At 45.4% G+C, this 23,432-nt stretch overlaps 1 protein-coding gene across 11 annotated transcripts in view; it reads right to left on the bottom strand.

Moving 5' to 3' along the window:
• The window catches only part of DPP6 (dipeptidyl peptidase like 6), a 1,140,747-nt gene that overhangs the window by 569,439 nt on the left and 547,876 nt on the right, over nucleotides 1-23,432 (bottom strand). For 3 of the 11 annotated variants that reach the window (XR_003306682.2, XM_023225454.3, XM_023225455.3), the window contains exon 1: nucleotides 7,174-7,566. The exons of 7 other annotated variants lie outside the window; for them this stretch is intronic. Coding sequence is in view for 3 of the 4 variants with exons in the window: in XM_023225454.3 (XP_023081222.2) it covers nucleotides 7,174-7,230 (57 nt within the window). In the remaining variant the exon portion in view is untranslated. Of the gene's footprint in view, nucleotides 1-7,173; nucleotides 7,567-23,432 lie in introns of those variants that run through there. One more of the 11 variants, XM_026447009.1, reaches the window with a different exon arrangement.

The following is a 23,432-nucleotide window of genomic DNA, read 5'->3' as shown; positions in this document are numbered from 1 at the left end:
AGACGGACTTCGACCTTTTAAAGTGTTGTGAGAGAGCCTCACCATCACCACGGTGTTCCCATTTTAATCAGCAAATTTGGCTTGTCTCCCATCCCCCTCCACACCCACACACACACGTACGCACACACAGATATTTTTTAAAAGCCTGTGTTCCAAATTAATAACTTAGCAGCTTGAGACGATGCTTGAGTCTCATGCAGTTTCACTCTGGGGAAAGCAGTGTTTCTTGAATTCTGGCAGGCGAAGTTAAATCTCTTAAAAAATTGATCAGGTACTAGTAACGGAATAATCTATAAATTGTCACTACAAATTTGAGGAGCAAGATTTTACTATCTCAGCAACGTGCTTTGCAAAGCCATTGGTGGAGGGCTGCATTCAGGATCCCAGCCACCAGGATCAAAGGGGACCCACAGCACTGACTCCATGCCTGTGCGTATATGGCAGTGTTTCCTAAGAAGGAATCGCTGCACATTTCAACACTGTTACCATCAAATCCTCCAGGATTTGAGAGCAGAAAGCAGCAACAGGATCTGTAATTTGGTACTTGCCTGCTACAAGACCAACTCTAACGTGAACACAGAATGTACAGATACCTCCAGGACGTGCATAGCCTGTCAGTGATTTAAAGGGTGCCAAGACTGTCCCCGCTGTGACCTCACCTTCATGATTCCTTAACGATGTGACTAAATATTTTTTTCTTCCATCAGGTCTTACCGCAACTTTGTTCCCGAAATTTCCACCATGAATAATTGCATTGGGTTTTATCACCAATAGTTACTGTTGAAATTGCAAATACTCTCAGGAAAGTAATGCATGACACCCACCTTACACTTTTTGTTTAATGATTAGATTTGTCTCAGTCACTTAGCAAGGCCTAGGTGGAACAGCGCATGGGGCAGTTTTGATAGAAAGAGTCAAGTATGAGAAAATGGTGCTAAACCATGGGTACCAGTGGAGATTAAAGGCCTACCTGGGATGTGGCAGTAAAGAGTCCTGAAAGGTCAACAATGATGGAGCATGGGAGTAGGACAGAGAATAAACTTTCTGGATTTGATCGCTCTACCTGGGCTGTGTGTGTTGAGACCTCTCCACTCCCCACTTCAAGAAACACATGCTATCGAAGTCTGGAAGGACTTTAGGATATCAGCCACATGCAGAATTGCACCAACAAACAGGATTGCAATTTACATCCCGCCCAGATTTTCTTTTTTCTTTTTCTTTTTTCTTTTTTTCCTTTTTTTAAGACAGAGTATCACTCCATTGCCTAGGCTGGAGGTCAGTGGTGTGATCACAGCTCACTGCAACCTCGACCTCCCTGGGCTCAGGTGATCCTCCTACCTCAGCCTCCTGTGTAGCTGGGAAAACAGACATGCGCCACCACCATGCCTGGATAATTTTTCTATTTTTTCTAGACATGGGGCTTTGCCATGTTGCCCAGGCTGGTCTCAAATTCCTAAGCTCAAACAATCCTCTATCCTCAGCCTCCCAAAGATTGCAGGCATGAGCCACTGCACCCGGCCCCCCATGCAAGTTGACGTGGTTACCTACTTCCATGATTTAAGGCTATGGGCTAACCAAGCCTACATCTTCAAAGAAAACCACTTTAGTTTATTTTGTTTTTCCAAACAGTGTCTGAAACAAGATGATATACCCCCCACCTGTCTGATCTTTTACAAGCAAGGACGTCAACCATTGACCTCTCAGAGCTTATAGAGAATCACTTTCTTCCCAAATTATACACTCTTCCGCAGTTTTTAGAACTCTGGATTCACAGACTCACTCTGCCCTCTCTTTCTCAAGGACAGAGGGTGCACGATGCCCACTGCAAAACCACGTCAGTGAGTGCCAAACACAGGCACAGCCCATCTCCATAAAAGATAATAACGCTAGAATTCTCGATGAGGCAGAGATGGTGACTGTTCATTCCTCTAAGTGATTAGTATCTTAATACTTTCCACATGCACACTGGAGCGAAGATGTTTTGGTGTAGGTTAATGAAAAGCACCCTCCAGCCCTCACGTGTTCTCCATGGAGCATTTGAAGGTCTTGACTACACCTGCGCTGGTCACCACAGTATCGAGAATGAGGGGCAGGATTTGGTTTAATGGAATGTCAGAATAAAATAACAAAATGCATTTAATGCACAGAGAAATCATTTCAAAACAAAACAAAACAGAAACACAGTTTCCATTGTTTTGAGTTTGGGTTGCACCAAAAGCCAATCTGGGTATGATTTGTCTTTGCCCACCTCCAGGTATGGCCTTTGGTCTCAGTTGTCTGGGCTTTCATTTGATATGCTAAATGGCACTTGCTGATTTGCACCTTTTAGTAGGTTGGTGACATGGATCCCAAAAGATTGTGAACTACCTGTTGGTTCTCAGAGCACAGCTCATGCCACCTCCAAGCTAGTTGCTTGCTTGCTTCCTCATCATGTTGTTCTCTTCGGTGACAAACAAGGCCCTCCTCTGAGCATATCACTGCACCAGCTAAGCTGTTTCCCTTTCCCGAAGACTCCATGCTTCTCCCCATCAGCTCAAGGACCCACTCTGGCATTCCCAGCAGGGAGCTCTGCTTCTAGACCTGCTCTCTCTAGGATATCCAAGACTTCTGAGTTCTCCCCTCAAATCCTTCACACATCAGCCCATTTTGCAGCCAAACTCCATCCTTCTTTCTCCTGGCTCTGGAAGTCCATGAGTCCTAGATGTATTTCTACACGATCCTAAGAATCTGGTGTTCCTATTCTTTAGCAGTTCAAGTTTTCTTTTTATCTGCAGAGTCTTAGATAATTTAGACCATGCACAGATGGAATTTAATTTACGTGAGCATGGCTGCTGCCTCCAATGTCCCTGTGAACTGTGAAAGGGCCACCAACCCCACCCCATGCCCTTTTTGAACTGCAAAAGGACCACCTACCCTATTGGGACTCCTCAGTAGTTATGTGCACGTCCTAATATTGAATCTTGTTTTTCTGTGTTTCTTTTCACTTCTTTTTTTCCTGTTACCACATTTATCTTAAATACGGATGTCTCACATTGCCTTTTCCTCTCAATATGGTTACATAAAAAATTTAACTCTCATAATGGTCAAAGTTAGATCCTCTCTTTCAGTATCTACTGCAACAAGCAACAAGATCAAATTCAGAGAGCAGTGGACGGGAACACCAGAAATCCTCTTACCAGTACAGTAACTACGTGCCCTTCCGGGAGGCCACCTAACCACTCTCAAAATTCACATGCATTTTAATGTCCACTCTATGGAATCTGTTGTTTACAAAATTCTGTTCGTTTCAAAAAGTTCTTCTGTAATGCTATTACTATACATGTTCAGATACATAATTTAACTTATCAGTTAATACTAGGTGAGCATGAGTCCTGGGGCTCATAATTTAATAGAACAGATACATTGCGGGTTATCTATTAGGATTTGTGCAACTTGCAGAAAACTGAGAAGCAACAAAACCCAGTAGCCACGTATACAAGGTGTGATGAGAACAGCTGGTTTTCAGGTCTAAGGAAGTTAAAGATGTGACAGAACATATAACCAAAGATCCAAGTTAGCCAGTGGAATACAGGCTATTTCCATGTGAGAGGAGGTTTTTCTGGAGACCTTTTGAGGAAAGACATAATCTCACACATTTGTGAGATTCCTGAGCACAAGAGCATGAACTAGGACCAACAGGTGCATCTATGGGGTCCTTTCCAACTCTGATTTCGTGACACACGAGGTGTGCATGTGTGTTCATGTGTGTGCATGTGTTTGTGTGTGCATGCGCATGCACACACATACATACACATGCACAGAATATGCTAGGAAAAACTTATCCCTGCTCAATATTTAAGCAAAAATGTGTCCTGGCTCATTGCAAGCAGAGGGAATTAATTTTTCTGTCTTAATAGCTTTACTGATCGCTGCTTTTCAGTTTTAAATCATTTGAAATGGAGATAGTATGTATTAAAATAAATTTGTACTTTTATTTATTTTAAGGGAAAAAAATCTCTTAATCTGGTTTTCTAAGGAAGAGTTTCGTTTGCTTGTGAGAATATGGTAAATTTAAGCCAAACTCGCCTCTGTGTTTTTTCTGGGTCCCTCATCAGGTTTCCCTCTGTGCAGGAGCAGAGGTCAGGTGCAGCCAATGCTAAGCCATTTTCACCAAGGAGTCTCAGTATCACCTGATTGGCTTCAGAGCCTAAGGACCAACTCAGTTCATTCAGATTAAAGTATATATTGCTTCCAAATATCTCTAGGTTCGCAATACTTCATTTAAAAATAAACTTTAGCATCTCCAAAGAGAAAGAGAAAGGGTCTCCTAGAAGACAATTCTTCTTGTTACTCTGGTTTGTTTATTTAGTATCCTTTAAAAAAACAAACCCAAAATCCCAAAATACTCTTTTTACATATTTATCTATCTTTAGCACTTTTTTTTTTTTTTTTTTTTTTTAGCAAATCAAGGTAGAAAAAAAACCAACAATCTCTAACTAATAGTAAAATCTTTTTTTTCTAATTCCCCCCCTAATTTCTGGCCATCCTCAGCTCACAAAAGTTATTTCCACACATCACCCACATGCTGGCTTCCAACTACCAAGGCTGGTAAAGAAACTCACTTTTCTCTGCTCACTTGCTAAGAAGTAATGGGCAGTCTGTTGCAGTAACCAAACAGCTGTGAGGATGTCGGAGACGGCATCAGGCTCCATTCAATCCCAGTTCTCTGGTTAATGCCTCACAAGATGAGGATGTGGGGTGCCACTGAGTTTCTCATAAGAATCAACTCTTGGTGATTTGGAGGCAGTTACTGAGTTAGCAGAGTTTAATGATCCCCTTCTTCAAAACCAAACCACAAAGCAGCAATCCTCTCTCTTTCTCACTCAAAAATAATAATAATAATTAAAAATAAAGAAACATGTTCATCTTTCCTGGTCTCCCTACACATTCCCACCAGCCTGGGAATAGAGGTATTCCAAAAGTTTCGTTAGCAACAAGGAAAATAAAATAAAATAAAGAATGGAGAACTCATTAAGAGTTCTGCAGTCTAAGCACACAGAATAGTTTTAATGCCTTTCAAAATTATATATAAGGCAAGAATAAGAGACCGTCTTTAGGGATTTTATTTTAGGAGGTTATTTACCTCTTTATGTTCTAAGCAGTTTCTCAAGACCCCAGGTAAGGTCTCCTCAAGGTATATACATTTGAAATGTGGGGTCTTTGCCCCCTGTCCCATCTGGCTTATTTTATCCCTGCTGTTCCCCTCTTCATTGTACTTCATTGGTGGGGGGGGGAGGGTCTGTTCACTTTTCAGGGTCCAGGTGACACCACTCTGAGGAGGGAGAAAAAGGAGCTTCCCAATTGCATGGGATGAGGACAGCTGCTTCTTATTCTGGGTGTCCCACCTGCTGGCTGTAGCCATGGCTGCCTCTGCTCTTCAGTTTTATACCAGTTTAAGCCTTCTCTAATTGAACAGATTCAAGGACATGGGATTTCCAATGATAAAAAGGTATAAAATCAAACCAAGAGCTCATAGGTCCTCCAAAACCCACACCCTAATAACGGCTCCCACTCTCCTGGTATGCTGAGATATCAGGCAAAATAAGAGCAAATTGATACAGGAAACAAGGGATGTCTTTTACATAACACAGATTGGGCTTCTGCTCGCAATCCTGGGGTGTCGACCTATGAACAGCAATGCCCTCTTTCACAATTATTTCTTCTCTCCCATGGTCAGGGATGCTACCTGAGTCCTAGTTCAAGCCTGAAAGCCCAGCACACACTTATTTCATAACTAAAGAGGGAGGAGAACTGTGATAAAAAGAAACCCGGTTAATTACAGAATGCTAATTTAGTGTGGAACTATTTCTTTATTGAGCAAATATTCTGTGGAATTTTTGAAAGGAGGAGGGTTTGGTTTGTCTATTTCGAACCTGTCAAGCTATACCGAGCATTAACCCTTATGCACACTGTCACACTGAATATAAAAATTTTTAATGTCCATATTTACAGAATCTTCTTCCCAGATGAAACAAAACTTCATTTAAGTTCCTCAGATGATAATGATAGTACTAATAAAATGGCCCCCTTTTATCAATAAATGGGCTTTGAGAAATGACCCCACTAAATACAAATCCAAAGTCATCTTCATGTATGTCTCTGAAGAGTTGGAGTGGAATTCTGTCACACAATGTCCTCAAGGAGGCTCTTCACCTTCCTGAACTCTAAAGAGGTCGCCTATCTTTGCCCTAATCCCAGCAAATGAGATCCAACAGCCACCCTAAAATAAATAGAAGTGAGCTTATGCTGTTGATTTACCACGCTTGAGCAAACTGCTTTGTGAATCTATTGGTGTCTCCCAGGATCTATTTTAATGATCTGCCTGAGGTGAACTGAGCAATGATTAAAAGACAAGAACCCTCAAGATCTTCTAAGAAGGGAATTACGATGTCTACACGCGTGGTGAAGCGACTGTCTGATTCACCGTTCCTCCCTCACCCCTCAAGCCTCTGCAGACCATGGCCTTCTCAGGACAAGGCGAGCTGTGGGACCCATGCAGCTTTCCTTGTCCGCGGCCAGCCCTCTAAACCTGCACCTTCTCCACCGAGTCCTCCTTCATCCCGACCATCCATCCTTCGGGTTCTCTAGCAGGGACAGTTTGCTCTTGAGGGAAACAGGAGGAAGGGGCCACGAGGTATCCAAAGAAAAGTCTTTTCAACATAGCTCATTTTCTTTTGACTTGTCTTAGAACCAAAGCAAAGTCCTGTTGGAGGGTCAGAATACGCTGATTTTTTTTGGCTACACTCCTCTTCCCCCAAGTTACAAAGTACTAGCTGGGAACCTTCCCAGGGAACACGTTCGATCCGGCGGCTTTGTAGAGAGAGGCCTTTGTCCAGAGGTGCTTCACACCAAGTTTACCTTGACAGAGGCTCCCTGTGCCTGAACCTTAATCATCAAGCCAGGGCGCCCTTTAGAGAGAGAAGCCAGGGAGAGGAGAGCGGCAGACTCCAGCAGCACCCAGCACTTTACCTCTCCTCCCAGCTTGGTGGCTCGGGGGGCTACAGTCATAAACCAATCGAAAATACAAAATTCTTCAATAAATACATATCCTCCCTCTCTGTCTCTCTCATGCACACACATATGCATGCATGCACACGCGCGCGCACACACACGGACCCCCAAAAGCAGCATTACCTGTTCCTGCTGCTGCACGGATTTCCCCGAAGCGCTTGGCTCCTTGGCTGTGGTCATGGTCTGTCCAGGCGCTTCCCACCACTGGGGCAGGTGGGGTCTGACGGCGAGTTGGGAGCCACCAGAGTCCAAGCGGCAAGGTGAGGAGGAGTGGGATTTTAGTCCATACTTCCGAAATCACAAGGCTATTTTGGGGAGGGTGGGGGAGGGAGGGTGGGCAGACAAGCCGAGTTTGCTCTTTAAATGCAAACAGCAGAGAGAGGATCCGAAGGAGGAAGCTGCCGCTGCTAAGCGGGGCTTCTCCAATTAGCAACAGCCTCTGCAATCGCCACAGAAACAATGATAACTGCTTAGCAACCGGCAAGTGGCTGCTGGGTGCAGGAACGGGACCCGAGTGATGCGCGCTGCCTCCTCGCCCGCCTCCCGGCCCGGTGCGCACGGCGCATGCTCCGGCCGCCCGCTCGACCTGGGGCTGGGGCTGGGGCTGGGGAGGGGGCGGGGGCTGGGGCGGGGGCCGCAGAGGGACTGCCGAGGAGACGCCGCGCCCGTAGCCACAGTCTCGGTCACCGCATCCATCAGGGCCCCGCGCCGCGCCCGGGTGTCTGAACCTGCGGCCCCCGCGCAGGGCGCACCAGACAGCGCATACCTGGACCGGGGGCAGGGGTGGCCCCAGGAGGGATGCCCTTTGTTTTTGCTTGGTACAAAGTGTCTGATGCGTGTCTGAGAAGGAAGGGGGTCTGGGAGCACCGGAGGCAGACAGCTCTTCTGTTTGCCCAGTGGATTTGGCAGGAACACTGGTTGTTGAAATCTTGGCCTTTATTTTCCTTAAAATTCAGAAAACTTATGTTCCATCGTTGGGATCAAAGAATCTACATTTCTCTAAGAAAATCAACCAGGACCTCAAGAGTGTTTGTCCGTTAAAAGAAAGACAGGGAGAAAAAAAAAAAAAAAAACCCAGCCTGTGTGATGACCTTACAGAAACAGGAGGGCTCCCCCACTGTGTCCTGAGCTCAAGGAGAAAGAGACAAAGCAGGACAGGAGATGGCCTGTCTAGCACTCCCTGCCTGAGGACAGAGGCTGCTGTCCTGTCCTGACCCAGGTACCACTGCCCCTGCCTGGCTCCCTTGTACCTGAGCAGTTAGTGGGTGGAGTGGAAATGCAGGTGGCGGACTCTAACGAAAATGCAATCAATCAGCCAGTCATTTGCAGGTGGGAGTATTTCCCGGCCCTCCAGAAGCTCAGAACTCGGTGCTCAGAGGCCTGGCACTGCTCTTCTGCACTCCGGGCCAGTGTGTGGCCAAGCTCTCTGTTGATGCATTTCTCACTCCTGGTCTGGAACCTGTACTTTCACCCACTGGCACTTGGTCACAGGCATTCACTGGTCTGAGAGTTTAGCCATTTATATATACGAGGAACTCTGAATAATAAAGTCCTTCAGGCCAGGGCCTGAATTGATTGCTCTAGTCTTTGCACCTCTGTGACGCCCAATATAGTTCCTTACAGAAAAGAGGCCAAATAGACATGTTTCTATTTAAAAGGTATTGAAGATTTCCCCTTGTTCAGCCCCTTTCCAATGCCCAGCACTGCTTCCCGCCCCGTCATTTTACAAAAACAAACCAGCCAGCAAAATGCCAGGCACTGTGTGCTTCTTTGGAATTGATGGCTGAATCCAAATCATGGCAGAGTGGCTGGTCACCTCTACCACGGCCTGAACTTAATTCTGGTCTGAGTATTTATTTGGCACAGACTCTAAGAAGTCTGGGTGGATGGCTGGTAGCTTGCATGATTCAGCCCCAGGGGTAAAGAAATGCAAACCCCGTGTGAAACCCTTGCCGTGTGGTATGGGTGTGCTCAGCCTTGGTTGCACTGGCTTAGACTCCTGCACGGGACAGGGAGGTCCAGGGGTGGGTACAGCAGTGGTATCAATTCCCAGTTTGTCTTTGTGACCCTGCCTACTGGGATGTTAGAAACCTAAGTTCTTATCAGCGTTGGTAGGAGGGACTGGGCCAGGCCAAGCAAGACTCGGCCTCAGAGGATCTTCCTACAGTCACAGGTTCCTCAGTGCAAGGTCCCTCCTTGGTCACATCTCTGGCTCCGGGAGCCACTGGGGTGTGAAGCCACCAAGCCAATCTGTCACCGAGGCCCCAGCAGCCGAGTAAATAGGGGTTCACAAAGAAGGGCTGGGTAGCCAGTTGGGCAGTCACCTCCCCTCACACACCTGAAATGCAGTTGACCCCTGGAGGACCTGAGTCACAGGGAAAATCACAGCCCCTGCCTTAAAGTAGGCCTCCGTGGTTTCAGCCTGAGTTGCTCAGGACCTCACATCACCCTGTCCTTCCGAGACTCCTCTTAAACCTAAAACCCCAGTGGTGGCGTGTGCCTGTAGTCCCAGCTACTTGGGAGCCTGAGGCAGGAGAATCACTTGAACCCGGGAGGCAGAGGTTGCTGTGAGCTGTGATCGTGCCATTGCACTCCAGTCTGGGTGACAGGGTGAGATTCCATTTTAAAACAAACAAACAAAACTAAAACCCCAGGGCTGGGTCAAATGTTGAGCCCTCATCTGTTCACATCTTAGGAAGGATTCATCGCTCACCCACTGAGGCCATGGGCTTGACCCAGGAGTGAAGACAGCAGACAGGAGGAAGACAGATCTCCTTCATTGATTCTAGGACCCCTGACCTAAACCCTAAACTGAGGAGTGGTACCTCAGGGGTGCTCAGCAGTGCATGCTGGGGAATCCATGTGGGTGCGTCCCATTTTACTTCTCAGCAAAGAGCTTAAAATGTTTTTCTACACCTAAACAAATACAGACAGAGTGCAAAGTTTGTGGGTATTTGTAAAGTGATACATGATCCTTCAAAGGAATGTCCTGCTGGGATCAGATTGCTTAGACTTTGACCAGCCAGGCCTCACCAGGGCTCCCCACCTCCCTCACTCATCTACTCTGTCATTCACCCATCTGTCATCAGGAGCCTCCAGGTGGGGAAGTTTAGGAATTACTGGTGGAGAACCAGGCCAGGTTGTGCCACTCAGTACCTTTCCTTGGAACATTCTGGTACCAGGTTCTCAGCTGCCCACCTTTCTACATACTTGACTTTGGCTGTTTTTAAAAACAACAGAGCGAGATATCCTGCCATTGGTGACAGCATGAATGAACCTGGAGGGAAGATGCCAAGAGAAATGAGCCAGGCACAGAAGAACAAATGCTGCATGGTTCCACTCCTATGAGGCATCAAAAGTAGCCAGACTCATGGAGGCAAAAGGGACAGGGTAGTGGTTGCCTGGGACTGCTGGGAGGGGGAGGTGAGGAGTTGCTAATTAAAAGGCATAAAGTCTCAATTATGTGAGATGAATAAGCTTGAAAGATCTGCTGTACAACCTCGTACCTACAGATAACTTGCACACTAAAAATTCATTAAGAGGGTAGATCATGAGGTCAGGAGATCGAGACCATGCTGGACAACACGGGAAAACCCCGTCTCTGCTAAAAATGCAAAAAATTAGCTGGGCGTGGTGGTGGCAAGCTCCTGTAGTCCCAGCTACTCGGGAGGCTGAGGCAGGAGAATCGCTTGAACCTGGGAGGTGGAGGTTGCAGTGAGCCGAGATTGCGCCACTGCACTCCGGCCTGGGTGACAGAGCGAGACTCCATCTCAAATAAAATAAAATAAAGAGGGCAGATCTCGTCTTAAGTGTTCTTACCACAATGCAATAGACTGCCTTTTATTCATATTTGAAAATTAATCAGTATGCCTCCAGAGAACAAACATTGTACTTAAGTTTATCCTCTCAAGCTAAAGGTGTTTGCTTATTACTGCAAATACAGAAAGGCCTATCTTTCATTGGAGATCAAAACTAAATCTGCCTGGGCATTATTAGTGCCATCATTTAGAGCTCTGTGGTCAAAGAGAAGGTTAACAACTGACAAATACAGGACGTGTTACCCCCTAAAGTTGTGCAGACCAAGAGAAAACACAAGACTTTACAGGCTCATTTCTAGAAAGCAGCATCTATAAGTATTACGGTTTTCAGTAACTACAGACTGCAGGGAAAGCAATTCAGAGAAGACTTGAGGATGAATCTAGTAGGGGCAAGAGGGGGGAAAAAGAACCAGGCTTCTCTCCTTTCCAGCGCCTTGCACAGAAGAGGTGCTCAGTGAGTACTGACTTGGCGTCAGACATACTTAGCAAAGAAAGACATGACATGCTCTCCTGCCCTTAATCATAACAATAACAATGGCCAAGCTACCTGCAGCAGTGTAAGTGCCAGATGGCTAATATCTGACCTCACACCTCCAGCAACTCTACGAGGCAGACTGTTATTTCCCCTATTTTACAGGTGAGGGAATTGATACTCAGAAAAATTAATATGAAACCCAAGGTCACTCAGAGCAAGTAAGTCACAGCAGAACTTGAACCTTGGCAGTCTAGACCCTAAACCACCATATAACATCGTCTGTGTGTGTCTGTGTCCTAATCTGTCTTCTTATAAGGACGGACATCAGTCATATTAAATTAGGGCCCACCCATAGGACCTCATTTAACTTGATTTACCTCTTTAAAGACTGTATCTCCAAATGTCACATTCTGAAGCGCTGGGTGTTAAGACTTCAACACATGGATTTTTGGAGGACCAAGAGCCCATAATAATGATTACTATCTCCATTTCACTTATGAGGGAAGTGAGACTTGAACTGATAAGAAACTCTTCCAAGTTCACAGTCAGCAGAAAATGGCAGAGTTGGCATTCATATCCAGATGTTTGATCGAAACCCTTGCCCCAACCCCACACACACATACACACATCCTGTGTCTCTTCAGACCCTTCCAAAGTGCTTGGGTGGGAGATCCAGACCCAGATTCTCCAAAGAAGTTTAAGACATCTCAAGTCATGTCTGTCTACTCCAGCTTCTGCTAAGAAACAGCCAGCTCAAGGGGTCTTGCTGTGACCTTGACTCTGGGCCAGTGCCTCCCTTTGTGTCAGGGAAGAGTTCCAATTTGGTGGAGCACAAGTACCTTGCAAGGGGCATCCTGGAAGAAGTGCTGATCTCAGTGCTTCCCTAGTGAAGACTCCTTGTGTCTGCAAGTAAAAGCACTTCCATTTTGCAGCTAAGTACTCTCATGGCAGCCAATAAACACACTTCGCAAAGACTGTACCAGGGCCTGACGCTCAGCCAAGACAGCTCTTTTCTGTGCTCGCTGGGCACAGGTACCCCATGGTGCCTACGGAGAGCATGGAGGCAGGCCCACCTGCCAACCGGGGACTCCAGCAGCCGCTTGTCTTGCCATGCTATTCACCTCCCACTCCCATGGGCACTTTTGCCCAGTTCTATTAGCAATCTCTCCGACACCTGCAACCAGCCTGACAAGTGGATTTGAGGCGCAATCAGTCCTATGCAGGTGCAACTGAGGAGAAGCTTTTTCACCTGGGAAAGCCAATCTAGCCTTAGCCATTCTCTCCCCTCCAGATGTGTCTGAGTAGGGCTGCTGGCAGAGGCACAGCTAATTAGGTTTGTTTGTAGCTGTGCAGGCCTGCATCCCTCTGCAGCCTCATGCAATTTCTCCCTCTTCTGATTGACACTCACCTTGCCCTAAATAGACAATCAGCTATAGTCACTTTTGCTTCAAATATCGTTTAATCAGCAAGTGTTTATCCAGGACCTACTATGTGCAGACAAAACCCCTACAAAAAACAGGCGTGCCGGCTGATCTGCTGCAGGAAGGTAGAGATCAGAATGTCTTTAAATTGTGAGTTGTGATGATTTTGGATTGTAAGTCTTTGCCATCTGCAAGAGAAGTCACTTCTTCTAACTTACAATTCCCCAAAAATAAAAATGAATGTGGGGCAGCAGGGTACAATTCTTCTGGAGTCATGCCAGGATCCAAAGAAACTAGTTGGAAAGAAATAAAACAAACAAACAAACAAACAAAAAAACCCACACTTTCTCTTCAACTCGTACAAACCCTGAACAAGATCAAGGTGGGATGGACCTGTGGATGAGGCGTCTGGCCTGAGGACCAGCTTTCCAACAATCGGCCACTGCGTGCCCACTGTCACCTCAGATATTTCAACTAGAAATCTCCATCTCCCAGTGAGGCATTCTCGCTGCACTCGGAGGCTTGTTTGGGTTCGGTTTTGGTTTTCTCTTGCATGCCCATTACTTAAATGCTGAGGTTCCTGGAAGCTGCTGGGTCTACGTGGTCAGTGCTCACCAGGGTAAGGAGTCGTGGGCAACCCAAACGCCAGCAGCCCTTTGAGGGGAAGGGTCTGGGAGGAAAGGATCTAGGAAGAGAAAGAAAGTGCACCAAAAATGGACCCAAATCACCTGTGACAGCCTTACAGCCTGGTAAACCTCACCTGGGGAGGAGGAAGTCTCTGAAGCCAAATTCAATTCTCAGCTTGCAGAACACGTCTTTTGTGTCCACTAATCTAACCCTGGGGAATTATTTCTCATTCAGTAAGAATGTCTCAAAGAAGAACCAAGGCGATTTGGTGTGGGCAGGGAGGCCGAGGGTCTCACGGATGAGCACACAGACCAGAACCAGGCCTAACAAGCAAGACTGAACATCTGGGCCCATTTTGTCCACACTTTAAATTATAGCTGGGAGAGTTAACTTGGCCCAAAGGCTGTCCCTCCCCCAGGCTTTGAGAGGAAGAGCTTCCTCTTGGTAGGATCAACCAAGAGAGCTGCAGGGGCCACGGCTTTCCCTCCCAGCAGGGTATGGATGGTGAGGGTTGGCTGGGACAGAGTTCCCAAAGGCCCTAACCCACTCATCGCCTTCACCCCATGCTTCGGGCACTACTGCTAGAGAAAAGGATACAATGTTTTTTCTTTGGTTAGAAGAAAACGGGTACATCTCTTGAACTAGAAGTGGGAAAAGGATAGAGAGTCACACCCGGGTGATCTGGGGCTTCCTTCGTTTTAAATTGTTTCTTTATTTGTAAGAAAAATAAGAATGTGGAGGTGCAATAAGAACACAGGCACTTCTGGGTAGTTTAATGTCTGCCTGCCCTTCCATGTCCCTTCTCTTGTGTTTCCATAATATTAGAATGCTGTGGATAAGGAGTACATCCCCCCACTGCCCCGGAGCCCTCTAGATGAACGGGCTGCACATGCAGCAGGGGTTTCCAGAGACACAGAACCAACAGTGTGTGTGTGTGTGTGTGTGTGTGTGTGTGTGTGTGTGTAGAGAGAGAGAGACAGATTTTTAAGGATGATGGATTGTGGGGACTGGCAGATGTGAAGTCTGCAGGGTAGGGCAGCCGGCTAGAAACCCTGGGAAGAGTTGGGATGGTGGCTCAAGCCTGAAGGCCGTCTGGAGGCAGACTCCTTTCCCCCCTGGGAGACTTCATTATTTTCTCCTAAAGCCTTCAACTAATCAGATGAGGCCCACCCACATGGTCGAGGGGCACCTGCTCCACTCCATGTCCGCGAACCGAATTATTAATCACATCTTCAAAACAAAACTCCACAGCAACATGTCACCTGGTGTTTGAGAAAAAGCTGGGTACTGTGGCCTAGCCAAGCTGACCCCTAAAACTCACCATGACAGACAGCAACTAGCAGAGCTGGTCGCAGTAACTGTCAGGGTGCATGTGCTTCATTTACTCTCTCCTTCTCCTACCTGCCTTTTCCATCTTCCTACTGGAAATGCTTGCTACAGTCTGGAACCACAAGACCAAGCCCTTCATGTAGAAAATACAATAGAATGAGCGAGGCTTTTGTGAGAAGAGCAGTCATAGCATCCCTGGACTGCTTGTCTCCAAACTGTGTTTACAAGAAAGAGAAATAAACTTCTGCTGTGTACAGGGCACTGTTATTTTAGGTTTTCTGGCATGCACAACCAAGCCAAAGTTGATACAGTACAAATCCTTCTTCTGTTTCCTGTTCATATTACTCCTATCCATTGTGTTCAGAGTGTCCTGAAGAGATAGCAAAGAATACTGGCAAGAAACAGTACCTGGTTTGCCTTATTGGACCTCCTTTATTTATGTTGATTTCCAGATGTAGCAAGTGCATGAGCATCTAAACAAGGGTAGGAAAACCAGGGCTCATGGGCCAAACCTGGCCCCCTTCTTATTTTGTAAATAAAGTTTTATTGGGATGCAGCTATGCCGATTTACTTATATACTGTGTAATGGCTGCCTATGTACTACAACAGCAGAGGTAACAGGTGTGTCAAAGGCCATGTGGCTGTAAAGTGTAAAATATGTAGTACCTGGTTCTTTGCAGAAAGAATTTGCCCACCCCTGGTCTACAGCAACTCTGTTACACATCAAGTAATGGTAGGTCATTTTACTCAGCATCACAACTCAATAAAAAAATAAAAAATATTCTGATATTAAAGTAGGCTATCCCTCACCCTCCAAAAAGAAAAACAAGAGAAAAAAATAAAACCAAATACATTTCTCAATCAACCTAGCAGGTATGCCATTCAGGAATAAAGATGCTTACACTGCTTAAGGCCGTACACTTCCTACATGGCTTGTCAGCATGTATCTCCTTTCTTGTCTACTGTGAACTGAGACTGACTGATGGATCCATCCATGGTTAAACGTGTGGATCCTGCATCTTCTCCAAATGCCACAGCAAGTTTCATCAAACAGGGCTCAGTGCCCAATTCTAAGGGACTAGAATCTCCTACAGATTGGGGAAATGCTGAAAGCATTCAAAGAATTCACCAAATCCATACCCACTATCACTTAGAGTTAGCATTCACTCAAATGTATGTGTTTGAATAAACAAATGTGTCATGTGGGGTCTTCAGGTTTCAAGGAATACCTAGTACACGTCACATGGGAAGGCTTTTCATCTTTTCTCTTCCTAAACTTCCCTTACTCATCATAAACCTTCATGAGAAGATAACGGTAATCACAATGCTGCCGCTAAGGCCGTCACTTTGCCTGGGAACTAAGGACGCAGGAGGCTGGGCCTGAGCCCATGTGTCCAGCTGCCTGGGAAGCCCATGGCTTTGTGTTTACTGAGAAACTGCTGTGTGCTAGCTGCTTTGTATATAAAGTCAGGAAATCTTCTTTCACTGTCTCACTGTCTAATAGAAGAGGGGAACTTGTAAATAAATGTCTTTTGGTCCTATCTTAAGAATTACAAGAAGATAGCCTATGGGGACAGTGTGGAGGCAACCTGGGTGTCCATCCTTGTGGAACAGATTGGATGCACACCGTGCAATGCTAAGCAGCAATTAGAAGCAACGGCTTATGTGTACACAGCAATAAGCAATGGATTATGCGTACACAGAGCAACATGGAGGGACCATAAACACAGTACTTAAGGATAAAAATAAGAATCTAAATATAAATGTAAATATACACAAAACACATAAGGCATCCATGTATAAACTCAAACCATTTAACAAATTTAAAAAATACACTTATACAAAAAATGTGTTTTGCAAAAATACATACAAACCAAAAGCTACCCATCAAACATAGTATCATGTGTGCTGAGGGTAGGGAGGGGAAGGGGAGTGGATTATGAGGGAAATAAGGAAAAAGGAAGTGAAGGAAGGAGGAAGCAAGGATGGTGGTTCTTGCTAGGATCATTGAGGCTGACATGCTATGAACTTCCCCTCTCTAAATCTGTTCTCTTACCTGTAAGTGAGGGTGGAGAAAGCCAACATAAAATGTACTGAGGGCCCTCTGCAGCCCTGCATTATCAGGCATACTATCTTATCTAACCTTCACAATGATCCTAGGAAGGAATTTACAGATATGAAAATTGGTGCTTAGAGGAAATGGATGATTTGTCCAAGGTCACACAGATAGTGGTTTGATTGACAGCTCGGGTGTAAATCCCATCTCTAACTCTCAGTCTTTGCGCGATTTGTATGAACAACACACTCCCTAAATTCCGTGTTCAGGTTACCCGCCAGCTCATGTCTTCACCCCAGCTTTGGGCTGGTGGCCTCTGGGCAATCATGAGAGGAGACCGGATGCAATACTAACAGTTTGAAAGTCTTGTTTCAAAATTCTCGTGTTTCACTCCAGAGTGGCTGGATTTCATTCCGGTTGTTTTGCCTCTAACGTCTGGCCCTGCACAATTTCACACCTTTGAATGCAGCTGCAGAGCAAGGGAGTGCTGGCACAGGCAGGTCTGCCCACAGGCTGGCCCTCGATGGCACGGCACCGTCGTGCTCCTCCTCGGGCACCTCCTACCACCAGATGACCTTGGTGACAGCAGCGTGACAGATGCCTTGTTTATGTTTTTTTAACGGCTCCAGGTGACATTTTTGGGGCTGTCTGCTCAGCTGGAATTTGGCGCCAGCTGTGGAACGAGGCCACAGATTGTTTGGGGAACACAAGCCAGGGTGGATGATGCAGATGTCTCCATACTGTGCTGTCTTCAGTGGCCTGTAGGGAAAGGTATCCCAAAGAAATCCTCTGGAGTTGCCCCCTAGCTGGGGTTCCACGTCCTCTTCTTGTTTCCCGGAAACTGTGCTCCCCTCGATGCCTTCTGGGCTAGACCTCACTGTTTAGCAACAGGATTGGAGTCAGGAAAGATTTTCACACCTACATAGGAGAATGTCTTATGTAAAATATCCCCTAAACCTTCATGTGCTCATACTTTATTCTCAATGTGAAATACATGAATTAACAGATCATGCAGAAAAATCCCAGAGAAGGATTAGTTCATACAATCCCTACTTTGCAACGCATATATCATTTGGCCTTGGGGAAGTGTGTAAATGACAATATAAATGACATTCAAGTAGGCCACTAAAAACTAGAAATACGTATAAGCAAGGGAAATCTAAAACACTTGGCATCTTCCCCTAGAAGGCATTATCAAAGACACTAGCCCCAGTCCCACTGTCAACTCCTTCCACTTGATGAGCTCCTAATCATCCTTTAGTGCCCTGTGCAAATGTCACCTCCTACCCCAGGCTTGTGTGAAGCACTTGTTACCTTAGAGAGTCACTGACCACTTCTCTGCCTGGCCCTGCCTGTGAGTTTTTCCGTGGCAGAAGCCGGGTAAGATAAAGCGTTGCCCATCAGTGAAAGGAATTAGCTTTGAAGTCAGAATAATTTCTTGTTTGCAAATCCCGGGTCATTTCACTTGCTGGCTATGTTCACCAGAGTTAACGAGAAAAAAAGTATGTAAAGCAATGGACACATAGTAGGGACTCCATAACTGGCTCTTGTCATGGCTAGGCTGAGGTCTCTGTAACGGTAGGTCTTATTCATCTTTGCATCCTGTGTGCACTTAGCACACAGGAAACAATGAAATAATGTGTGTATCAGGGAGAGGACTTTTGGAAAACCTGACTGTCACCTAGACCGAAATCAAGAGACAAGAGCATCTCTACGTGATACGCTTAGATAGGTCACAACCAGTTCATTCATTTTAGGTAACTCATCATCTGCAAAGCAATGCAGACAGAATCGCAATGCACAGAGCTTCTCGTAGAACCTCACAGGGTAGTATGGTCACAGTTCATGAATAACTGAAAGATGTCAACATGAACTAGAAAACATTTACGTAGGCCGCCCTGGGAGAATGGAAATGAATTCAGCAGAAAGAAAATGTGGGCCAAAATGACTCAGCCAGATGTTTCCAAATTGTGCTAGAGAAACATTTCCTAGGCTGCCAGGATGAAGGAGTTGATGGGGGGAGGCTTGCCTAGAACTTGGGGCTCCATTTCCACCCTCTCCCCTTCTCATCCTTCAGCCCACACAGCTCCACTTTTATCTCCTTTATGTGAATTACAATCATCGAAACAAAGAGCTCCGCAGCTTAAAACACTTGGGGATCACTGAATCCTATGCTACAGATGAACACTTCTGAAAGGAGAAAGGATGAAAAAGGAGGAGTGATGACCACTAAAGCAAAGGCTTCTTACATGTTAGAAGTCAAAGATGAAATATCAGCGGAAGCTAGATTCCGTCATTCATCAGACAGTCATAAGTATTACCTAGGACTTATATCTTAAGTGTTTCTTTTGCTGACAATTAAAACTAGGTGAACGTCATTAGGAAACAGAGCCCAGCCTATCAAACTAAAAAAAGAGGATTTCCTAAATGAAGTAATAAATGAGATATGGAATGGGAAGTCAGAATTGCTACCAACCCCCACAAGAAACAACAAAGATAACTACTTAGGGAACATAAAAACACCAAATGAAGACAATTACCTTTCTAAGATAATTTTTAAAGCCCAAGATTTCTATTATGAAATTAATTTAATCTGTCCCTTATTGTGTAAATCACTGTTAAAAGAGAGAAAGTAGAATAAAATAAAAAATGTAAGTGGATAAATACAATTTAGGTATTTCCTATTAGAACATAAACTCTTCAGAAAGGTATTGCTTTGTGTAACTTTTGTGAAACGCCATCTCCTGTGAACTATTGGAACTCCACTGTGCTAAGTTCCCTAGGAAATCAAAAACGAGACTGCCTGCCAGTGGACCCAGGATTCCTTTTATTCTAAAGCATTTCTCTCCCTTTTAAGAACGTTCGGATCCCTTAGCTTCTCCAGATGACCTTCTGAAGTTGACACCAGAGCCAACTCCTTCAGAAACCTCAGGTTCCAACACTTGTGAACTTCCCATTTTCAACCTATTTATTTGTATAATATGCCAAACTGCCAAATCAACCCGGGGCTTTTGTGCAATAGGAAAAAGCACATCTGAAATGAATTGGTTTCATAGTGAATTATGTGTCTTTACAAACAGGCTCAGACGAATGCTGACAGATTGCCCTTGTACTGAACATAGTACACTGGGAAATTAGCCGCATTTGAGCCAGATCCCAGAAAAGATGCAAGACTGAAACTCACAAGAGGACTGATGAGTTCTCAAAGCCCACCCTGCGTGGGATGACAGAGAACAGTCGCTAGGGTAAAACTTGTGGTGGACCAGAAAAGCTGGTATATATATTTTTTCCTTGTCTAGACTTCAAAATCGCAATTAGGTTGTTATCCTTTGTCGGTGGTGCCATTCATAAAACTATTGATAACAGATACAGCTGACACAAGACATAAGAGTGCCATATCTCTATATTGACCTGGTTTTGAGAATCTGTCAATGGATCAAGTTGACAAAGAGTAAGGACTAACCTGATGAGATCCAGGAACATAGTTCTGAGGTTCAGGACTACCTTCTTCCCTTTATCTCTTCATCTGCTTTCAGATGCCCCCCTCATCCTTCAGCTTAACTGGCCCCAGATGTATATAGATTCCTGCTGTACCTCTGAAAGGGCATGAAGCTGATACGCTCCTTTATTCTGAGGTATTAAGATGGAATATGCTTTTCTTCTCTGAAGTTACAAATAGGAAATTACAAAATAGGAAATTACAAAAAAGTCCATGCCTAGGTTCATTCTGGTCGGTAACTCACCTCTGTGCATCCTTCTTAGGACAAGATGAGAATATGGTAAAACGTGGTCAATTGGACCAGGGTTTGGGACCTGACCTGATAACAGCCGATCTGTAGCCAAAAATTCCCCATGAAGAAATGAGTCAGGTCAATCTTATTGTCCACTGTAGAAACCTGAACTTAGAAATTCAGGGGTCTGTTAGTGGCCAGCAGGGCAGACTGAAGCTTGAAAGTGCAGGAGGGAGAGTCTAGGCTATGGGGATGCAGCTGTTACAAAGCAGCTCTGATGGCAATGCACATTCCAGAGGGAGAGAGAGGAGAAGCCATGAGCAAGCGTGGAAACCAGTCGGTAAGAAGCAAGAAAGAAGCAAGGCCTCTTTGTGAGAGCTGGACCCTGGAGTGGACTTGGTTCCTGGAGACTCACCAGTTTTCACTTCTAGGGGTAAGGGACGTATCCTTACCATCACAAGTTTTATTCAGAGATAACTGGAATGCAACTTCCGATTTTGCAATGAAACCAATGCAACTAAAGCAGCCTGGGCCTGCATTTTGGGGCCTGCAAACTCAGAGGCCTCCACTTCAAGCCCGAGTTGGTTTCTAATGTAATGTTGGGGTGGTGGTGAGGGGCAAGTAAAAGGCCCCAATAGTTCCTAATAGGGATTTCCAAGGCCAGGATCTACCTCAGTGACCCTCTCATCTCAGGAGTCAGAAGGAATTCATACGGGATTGTTTTTGGAGGGGAGTGGTGGCTGCAAACTAGGTCAGGTTCTGAAGCCCAGTATTTTCGACTTCCTGAGAGTTTCCACTTCACCTGAAATGAGAGATGGTTATTGGATTCCAGATTGGTCCCTACTTTTCTTTTGTCTCTTGTTTAATTTTTATTGAGCATCCATCATATCCCAGTTCCTATTTAGACACTGGGGAAGGTCTGTCCATACAGGATAGCCCCTGGCTTTGAAGGGCTCCAAGCCTGGTAAGAAGGCAAAGAAACAGGGAAACAAACAGACTCTCTCCAGATTAACACAGGCACATGCAGAGGAAGAGCAAGGGACCTGCGATTCTAGAATGGCTCATATAAGAAGCCCCACAGGAACGCCAGGGGCCAGTGGACTAGAGGAAAATGGCTGCCAAGTGGGAACATCACATACAAATGTGTCACGAACAAGAAGATTTTTTTTTTCTTTTTCTTTTTTTTTTTTGTGAGACAGAGTTTTGCTCTTATCACCCAGGCTACAGTCCATTCAATGGTGCAACCTCGGCTCACCGCAACTTCCACCTCCCGGATTCAAGGGATTCTCCTGCCTCAGCCTCCCTAAGATTTTGAGGAAATTTCAGGAATGTGCATGCCTGGAGTGCAAGGCAGGGGGGTGGCAGGGAGCAGGGTGAAGGCTCAGATGGCCAAGGAGCCCATCCACTAAGGGAAAAATCTATTCTGCAAAAATAAAATCAAAGATATTTTTTCAGAGTGTAGAAGATGGACTGGGGCAGAGATACCAGTTTAGGATATTTTTGGAATGGTCCAAGAAAGAAATAAGAAGTGCCTGAAGTAAAACATTAGAGATGAATAAAAACTTAAAATTAAAATAATGCATCCAGGTATCATTGAGAGAACATGTCGACCAATTACAATTTTATCATTTTCTCTGGAGATGTCTGGCTGCAGCAACATACATAATTCTCTTCAAGACTCAGAACAAGGTACTGGCAACATGAGCAACATTTGTCCCTTGTTTTTACCTTTCATTTGTACTTTTCCTTGGCACTGCACTGTGTCCATGTGTAACTTAATAATAAATGATTTTGTAATTATGGGAATGAATTGCAATGATCACACCTCATTTATTTTTCAACATCCTAGCCCATCTGGTCATTCCAGCAAGCATCACATTTTCTCCCAAACCTTGTATTTCAACCTACGGGCTCCTTAGTTCCTTGTTTGATTAGTCTCATCGCCCTGGCTCATGGGTTGACACTTGGTCAGGATTCAGGGAATCTAGCCTCAGTACCCTACACACGGCATAACGCCAGGGCTCCCATCCCCATCAGATGCTGGGGTGGGGATGTTAGGCAAAGACAAACAAATACATCAAAATTCAATGCGTAAAAATTAAGGTATGCTCTCTGAAGTTGTGCAAAGAAGGTGGTCCTGCCTAGGTGTTACCACAAGGCCTGCTACTGGTACACACAGTTTGTTTATGAGTTGCAGAATCACCATCACTTTCCAGGCTCACATTTTGTCCCACACTGGCTTTCACTGGGGAAGGAACGTGTCATCCCAGTTCACTGCTATATTCCTGACACCTTACTTAGGGCTTAGCATATAGGAGGTGCTCCCTAAATATCTCCAGCCATTGAAGGCATGAGAGGATTGAATTAGCTGAGTGGGTCCCGGTCCCTCTGACTTTCACCCTGGATTCAATGTGGCTGGGGCCTCACAAGCCATAGGTGAAAGTCAGGCTCAAATGGGAAGGACTTTTCATAGTGAGATCAGTTACCCTGAGCCTGCTGTGTTACACATCCCACACTGACGGCCTCTGCTCATCCTGCAAAGGATCCGACGCAACCCTGGGAGTGAGCAGCCAGGGTCCGGATGGATGACTTAGCAAGTCTCAGAAATATTTTTCCACCTTAGTTGATGACTGCTTTTTTATTTTCAACCTAGGCGATTCTATTTGAAATCTACCGCTCCGCTAACATTTTACCTTCACCACCATCCCCCTTCTCTCACGGTATTTTTTTCTCTTTCTTTCATCAGCGTCTGTTTAGTATTATCGTCTGTCCAAAAATGGCTTTTGCTGCAACTCTGCAAGCCTTCCCTTTCAAACAGGGCTGCACTCTGGGCACAATGTATTCTCTGAACTTAACCAGGACAAAGAGATGGTGAGACGATAGTTAGTCAATCTCAGGGTGTCAGAGTCTGGCATTTTAAAAATA

This window comes from Piliocolobus tephrosceles, chromosome 8, assembly GCF_002776525.5.
Source record: "Piliocolobus tephrosceles isolate RC106 chromosome 8, ASM277652v3, whole genome shotgun sequence".
Classification (NCBI taxonomy): domain Eukaryota; kingdom Metazoa; phylum Chordata; class Mammalia; order Primates; family Cercopithecidae; genus Piliocolobus; species Piliocolobus tephrosceles.
Note: the sequence above shows the minus strand (reverse complement) of the source record. Positions and strands in the feature narration are given on the sequence as shown.